Genomic DNA, 7,398 nt, shown 5'->3' with positions numbered 1-7,398 from the left:
CAGGTACTGTCTTTGGAGACTGGGGCTCTTGGTCATTGTGGGCAAAGGTGGGGCTTGTGTTCTCCCGCTAGAAGGCTGCCATATGCCCTCAAAGTAGCTTCAGTGGTGACTATTTTAAGTCAGTGTTGAGATGACCAGCTTTGATCTCAAACCCATTCTGATCACATTGTTGAATATGGCACAACTTGACCACTGTTTTTTTTTTTAAATTAATTAATTTAAAAATTTTTGTCTGCATTGGATCTTCGTTGCTGAGCACGGGCTTTCTCTAGTTGCCGTGAGTGGGGGCTACTCTTCGTTGCAGTGCGCGGGCTTCTCATTGCTGTGGCTTCTCCTGTTGTGGAGCACGGGTTCTAGGCACGCGGGCTTCAGTAGTTGTGGCTCACGGGTGTAGCTGCTCCGCGGCATGTGGGATCTTGCCTGGTCAGGGCTCAAACCTGTGTCCCCTGCATTGGCAGGCGGATTCTTAACCACTGTGCCACCAGGGAAGCCCGTGACCACTGTTTTTTGTTTGTTTTTAATGCTAAGTAGTTAGGGGCAGCTGTGGGGACTCTGCTTTTTAAAGCCACCCTCCTCTGCTCTGACTTTAAGTGACAGGGCAGTCCCCTACACTCTGTCTTGATTCTGTAAAATGGAGATAATAGACCTCATGCCCCCAGGGCCTTGTGAGGACTGGCTAATGAGGGCAGAGGAGTGGGAAAACGGAAAGTCTAAAACAATGATCTGTCATTCCATGCAGCTTGCAAAGGGGATAAACTGTAAGGCTCAGCTGGTTCTTTGGAGCGGGTTTGTAAAAGGTTTTGAAGAAGAAAAGTGCTGTAGAGATGCTAAGTAGCAGCCAAGAGACCAGGCCCGCTGCCAGGGGGTCAGGCCTGGGCCGAGGCGGCCGCGGTCTCGGGCTCAGGCCAATTTTGCAGCCCCAAGTAAACTTCACGGTTGCCCGCTCCCCTACGCGCGGCCTGGAGGGGACCGACCTGGGTAGGAACGCCAGGAGGGAGGCGGCGCAGGCTCCGGAGAAGCGCGAGTTCCGGGCCGGGTTTTCCCCGAAGCCTTCGGCGGCGGCGCTGCCGAGCGAAAGCGGCAGAGGGCCTGCCGCCGCCGCGGCTGGTTCTCTCCCCTCCTCCTTTGTGAAGGGACGGGAGCGAGTCCGTTCCACGGCCTGCGCCCGCTCCGCGCTCCGCTCCGGGTTTGCCAGGCGGCCGCGACGGCGCTGGGTAAAATGGCAGTGCTGAGCCTCGTGTCGGAGTGAGGGGGACTCGGAGGAGAGTGGGGCGCTCTAGCCGCTCAGTCCGGCCGCCCGCCCGCCCGCTCGCCCGCTGCCGCGCAGCAACCTCAGCCCGCGCCGCGGCCGGGGAGGGGAGGCAGGGCGCCCGGCCCGGCCTACGCTCCGACTCTACCTCCCGGCGCCTGGGCTGCTGCCGCGCGCCCTCCAGCCCGCCCGTCCCGGGTCCCCCTCCCCCCGCTCCCTCCCTCCCTCCCTCCCTCCCTCCCTCCCCGCCCCCTCCCCCTCGCCTGCCTCCCTCCCTCCCTCCTCCTTTCTCCGGCAGCAGAAAGCGGAGAGTCACAGCGGGGCCAGGCCCTGGGGAGCGGAGCCTCCACCGCCCCCCTCATTCCCAGGCAAGGGCTTGGGGGGAATGAGCCGGGAGAGCCGGGTCCCGAGCCTACAGAGCCGGGAGCAGCTGAGCCGCCGGCGCCTCGGCCGCCGCCGCCTCCTCCTCCTCCGCCGCCGCCAGCCCGGAGCCTGAGCCGGCGGGGCGGGGGGGAGAGGAGCGAGCGAGCGCAGCGCAGCAGCGGAGCCCCGCGAGGCCCGCCCGGGCGAGTGGGGAGGGCAGCCCGGGGGATTCGGCCCCGGGGCGGGGTGGGAGGGGGAAAGAAGACGAAGACAGGGCCGGGTCTCTCCGCGGACGAGACAGCGGGGATCATGGCCGCGCAGGTCGCCCCCGCCGCCGCCAGCAGCCTGGGCAACCCGCCGCCGCCGCCCTCGGAGCTGAAGAAAGCGGAGCAGCAGCAGCGGGAGGAGGCGGGGGGCGAGGCGGCGGCGGTAGCGGCCGAGCGCGGGGAAATGAAGGCAGCCGCCGGGCAGGAAAGCGAGGGCCCCGCCGTGGGGCCGCCGCAGCCACTGGGAAAAGAGCTGCAGGACGGGGCTGAGAGCAATGGGGGTGGCGGCGGCGGCGGAGCCGGCGGCGGTGGCGGGCCCGGCGCGGAGCCGGACCTGAAGAACTCGAACGGGAACGCGGGCCCTAGGCCCGCCCTGAACAATAACCTCACGGAGCCGCCCGGCGGCGGTGGTGGCGGCAGCAGCGACGGGGTGGGGGCGCCTCCTCACTCAGCCGCGGCCGCCTTGCCGCCCCCAGCCTACGGCTTCGGGCAACCCTACGGCCGGAGCCCGTCTGCCGTCGCCGCCGCGGCGGCCGCCGTCTTCCACCAACAACATGGCGGACAACAAAGCCCTGGCCTGGCAGCGCTGCAGAGCGGCGGCGGCGGCGGGGGCCTGGAGCCCTACGCGGGGCCCCAGCAGAACTCGCACGACCACGGCTTCCCCAACCACCAGTACAACTCCTACTACCCCAACCGCAGCGCCTACCCCCCGCCCCCCCAGGCCTACGCGCTGAGCTCCCCGAGAGGTGGCACTCCGGGGTCCGGCGCGGCGGCGGCCGCCGGCTCCAAGCCGCCTCCCTCCTCCAGCGCCTCCGCCTCCTCGTCGTCTTCGTCCTTCGCTCAGCAGCGCTTCGGGGCCATGGGGGGAGGCGGCCCCACAGCGGCCGGAGGGGGAACCCCTCAGCCCACCGCCACCCCCACCCTCAACCAACTGCTCACGTCGCCCAGCTCGGCCCGGGGCTACCAGGGCTACCCCGGGGGCGACTACGGCGGCGGGCCCCAGGACGGGGGCGCCGGCAAGGGCCCGGCGGACATGGCCTCGCAGTGCTGGGGGGCGGCTGCTGCTGCGGCGGCGGCGGCGGCGGCCGCCTCGGGAGGAGCCCAACAAAGGAGCCACCACGCGCCCATGAGCCCCGGGAGCAGCGGCGGCGGGGGTCAGCCGCTCGCCCGGACCCCGCAGGTACACGGCTGAGTGGGGAGGGGGCTGGGGCGAGCGGGGTCCTGGGAGTGGGGGGCGGCGGCGGGGAGCAGGCCACAGCCGTGGGCTACCCCCAGTCCGGGGCCCCCACTGCTGGGGAGCTGCCATTGTCTCGCTCTTCCCTCTTAAAATGGCTGCCTGTCTGCCTTACTCTCTTTCCCTCTTTCAGCCTTTGTGTGGGGCTTTCCCTGAGGTGTCTGCTCCCCTTCTCCCTCTACCCTGGTCCCTTCCAGCTCTGGGAGTCTTCCAGGGGGTGCGAAGCAGAGTGTGCGGGAAAGGGCCCGGCCCGGGGTGACGGGGTGCTGGGGGGTCAGGTTAGGGGTATAGGCAGTGCTAGGAGGTCTGGAGTTGAGTGAACAGTTATTTGCTCACCTGCCGCTCCTCTCTGCTCCTCCCCCCACCGCCCACCTTCTTCTAGGCCGGTCCCCATCTGTGTTTCCAAGGAGGGGCCCCTCGGGCTCGGGGGGACCTCGAGGGAGGGCAGGGGCCTGCTTGGGAGCAGCTAGAGGCCGGCTGCGGTCCACCCAGGGCAGCCCGGGCCGTCTCCTGTCTTAGTCTCCGTCGGCCCAGTGGCCTGGGCTTCTCCCTGGAAGTGCTGGTAAACAGCTGAGTGATTGGAGTAGTAAGTGCAGATTGCTTTGGTTTGGGATTTGAATTATGGAGGTAAAATCCTTCTGTCAAAGCCAGGAGACAGTTGGTCTTAGGTTGACATCCTATCTGTGATCTGATTGGCTCCCCATCTCCTGCTCTTGGCCATTTATAATTGCCTCTGATGTAATGGTACAACAATCCTGATGAGCTCATAAACTTTTACACTCTGCTTTTCTGCCAGTGATAACCCAAAGCATCGCTGCCACTATCTGCCTTTTATTCCAGAGCTGAAATTGGCTGTGACCTTGAGGAGGGAGGTTTAAGCAGCAATACTGTATCAGCAGGAGCAGAGTCCCAGACAGGCTGCCCTTGTTACATTGTGCCCGAAACAAAAGAGGAGGCAGTGGTATTTTGCTTGTACCTTGGATTTATTTTGCTTGTTATGTTTTATGCAGACTGAAATAGATTCTGTGTTGTCAGAACAGTAGCTGAGTTTTTCTCTACAATGGGTTTGCTGTTTGTTTTGGTTTTGTGACTTTCCTGATGGTATAAATGACTTCTTTGATGGCTCTGAAGATGCGTTTGTCTTGAGTAATTTTGACCCTGTTCGCTTTGCAGAACTGAAATTATTTTACTGACCTTTTTATTGAGTGGCAAATGTGGGATCTTTATCAGAGGGGGTAGGAAAAAACTTTGAGAACTGAAAGCTTTCTGAAAGAGAATTTCATATTTAGGTGTTCTGTTTTAAGGAAGGCTGGCCTCATTATTTGTTTACATGTTAACACTTTCTTTTGTTAATTGAACTTGGTGAGAGCAGATCAATTTAAAGGGAAGGACATCTTTTTTTATCTTGAGAGGGGCTGTTTCTTAAAGGCTTGGTTGGTGAAATTTATCATTTGTTCCTGGAAATATCAAAAAACCTAGTTTTCTATTTTGTCATCATTCATTTTACAGCTTTGAAATAGAGATCAACCAGTTTTTTTCTTTGCATTTTAAGTTCCATTTATTTCTGTCTTCCAAGATAACAAAGATATGACCTACAATGATACTTAAGACTTGCTTAGAAATTACAACTTTTAGGTGTGTTTTTATGTATTCTGTTTTATTTTGCTCTTCCTCTTCATCATGTTCTGTCTTCAGTGCTTTGGCCACGAATATTGGGTATTCTTTGGAGTCATCTATCTTTTCAAAGCAGAAAAAAGTCTTCCTTCATGTCTGCCCCTCTCCCAGCAGTACCCAGTTGTACCTTTGTCCTATGAGATTTTGTTCACATTTTGTTCACTTCGGCGGCCTAATTAGATGTATTCCCTCCCCATCTTAGAACTGCTTTTCTACCCTTACGTTGAGCTGGGAATTTTGAAAATATTTATGTCAGGTAGCAGGTTTAGAGGTCTGTGCCTTGACTCCGTGTCTTTCATGATGTTCTACATCTGGGCAAGAAATAGGGGAATTTTAAATTAGATTCCTAGTGTCTGGAGGAGAAATTTTGTCTTAGAACATCTTCTCTCTGGGTCATTCTGTAGTTTATCTCTTTCCCCTCATTTTTTCCCTTTTGGGGGTGAGGGGGAAAGGAGGCTAAGTAATTTACTATTCTTAAACCGTTAGATGAAATAATTTGGGGTAAGTCAAGGCTCATTTAAAAACAAAAATTAATTTGAATTCTTTCAGCTTGGGGATATTCAAGCAAATTCTTTTTTTTTTTTTTGGTAAAACCAATTTTTGCCGTATAGTAATTTCTGTTTTTCAGTCATTAAACAAATATTTGAGCACTTTCTATGTACTAGGCACTATGTTCTGTTCTGGATAAATGGTAGGAACGTAGATACAGTCCCTGTTTGGAAGCTTGTCTGTGCTGCCTTTGTGTGAATTTTCTTATTCCCTTTTAACATTAACAGGCCTAGCACTTCACACAACATAGATTTCTGTCGGATTTCAGTTCAGTTGCCTGTTCTCCTGAGACCCAGAGCATGGGCTGGTGAGCATTCACTTGTAGAAGAGACAGTGCAACTTCCAGTTTTGTGGGTTGTTTCAGGTGTGTCATCTAGATGAAGGTTGTAGGTGGGTAGATTTCGTTCTGAATTCCTTTTTGCTACTTAAGGATAAACTACTTGTCAGACCATGATGCCTATTCTTAAGCATTCTTAAATAATAAGATCTTGGTTTGTTCTCTTCTTTCCCTAACTCCGTCTTGAATTAAGAGTTTTTTGCAAGTGTTTCACTTTGTTATAAGGCAGAAACTAACACACCATTGTAAAGCAATTATACTGTAATAAAGATGTTAAAAAAAAGTTTTTTGCAGGGACTTGATTAACAGAGTTAAGGTGGTAATGTTCATTTGACTCTGAATCTTTATGGAGTAAAGATTAGGTATGTGTGTGTATTGTGGCTCTGTCTTTTTCACAGGAGCTGGTTGGATCCCATCAAACAAACTTTTCCTTTATGCCTTTCCATAAGTAGTATTGTGTCTCAAGGTGTTGAATCCTGCTACTGATGAAATACTTTTCAGTCACCTATGTTCTTGAACCTCGTGTAAAGCTTTTTTTTTAGCTGTAGTACCTTGAGCTGGTAGACTACGCTCATCAAAGTAAAAAATCCAATAGAATATGTAGTCCAGGATCAAGGTGGATTTGATTGTAGAAGCTTGGCTGTTAGTTCCTGCTATGGAAATATCAAATGATATTTCCGACTCCTGGGAAACAAATACAGGAATCCTGGGCTTATGGGAATGCCTACTGGCAGAAATTCTGGGCTGGCTGAAACACAGGACTCTTGGAGCTCTCTCAAGTAGGAGGGATCAGGAAAACCACACTGAGACGGCACTTAGTTGTGAGGGCTTCATGTTTCTCTGCTTTCCATGAGAGAACTGGGCTGATGAAGGTTGGGATGATGGTGAGAGAAGAGAGAAAGCAGTCAGGACCAAGGCTGGCTTCTTTGTATTGGGCCCTGTGGGGATTTTTTAAGGTTCCTTCCCTTGTGTGTGGCACAGAGTAACCATGACAAGTGGCACCTGCTGTAACAAGATGATTTGGATTGCATTAAATATTCATATGTTAGATTGACTCCTGTAGGGTGTGAAGTCTACAGTCACTCTTTTGCAAAGTTAGCGAACCTTATTGTGTGTATGTATGTATGTATGTATATGTTTATGGCTGCATTGGTCTGCGTACGGGCTGTCTCTAGTTGCGGCAAGCAGGGGCTACACTTCCTTGCGGTGTGTGGGCTTCTCATTTCAGTGGCTTCTCTTGCTGTGGAGCACACGCTCTAGGTGCTCGGGCTTCAGTAGTTGCAGCACGCGGGCTCTAGAGCGCAGGCTCGGTAGTTCTGGCTCACAGGCTTGGTTGCCCCATGGCATGTGGGATCTTCCTGGACCAGGGATTGAAGCTATGTCTCCTGCATCGGCAGGCAGATTCTTAACCACTGCGCCCCAGGGAAGTCCCAGTGAACCTTTTTTTTTTTTTTGGCGGTACGCGGGCCTCTCACTGCTGTGGCCTCTCCCGTTGCGGAGCACAGGCTCCAGACGCGCAGGCTCAGCGGCCATGGCTCATGGGCCCAGCCGCTCCGCGGCATGTGGGATCTTCCCAGACCGGGGCACGAACCCGTGTCCTCTGCATAGGCAGGCGGACTCTCAGCCACTGCGCCACCAGGGAAGCCCAGTGAACCTTTTTTAAAACGTGGAAATAAGCTAACAAAGTAATGGTCAGGGTCTTTTCCCATTCCCATCCCCCAAAAGT

General features: G+C 54.9%; 1 protein-coding gene across 2 annotated transcripts in view; it reads left to right on the top strand.

Annotated features, from left to right (window-relative positions):
- Positions 1-1,921: 1,921 nt before the first annotated feature.
- ARID1A (AT-rich interaction domain 1A) overlaps positions 1,922-7,398 on the top strand; it is a gene marked incomplete at its 5' end in the record, with an annotated part of 70,042 nt that continues 64,565 nt past the window's right edge. For both annotated transcript variants that reach the window (XM_082653685.1, XM_082653684.1), the window contains one exon: positions 1,922-3,058. In XM_082653685.1, coding sequence (XP_082509811.1) covers positions 1,922-3,058 — 1,137 coding nt within the window. The remainder of the gene's footprint in view (positions 3,059-7,398) is intronic.

Source organism: Grampus griseus, assembly GCF_964374135.1.
Source record: "Grampus griseus genome assembly, chromosome: 1".
Classification (NCBI taxonomy): domain Eukaryota; kingdom Metazoa; phylum Chordata; class Mammalia; order Artiodactyla; family Delphinidae; genus Grampus; species Grampus griseus.
This window is presented reverse-complemented; position numbering and strand designations above follow the sequence as displayed.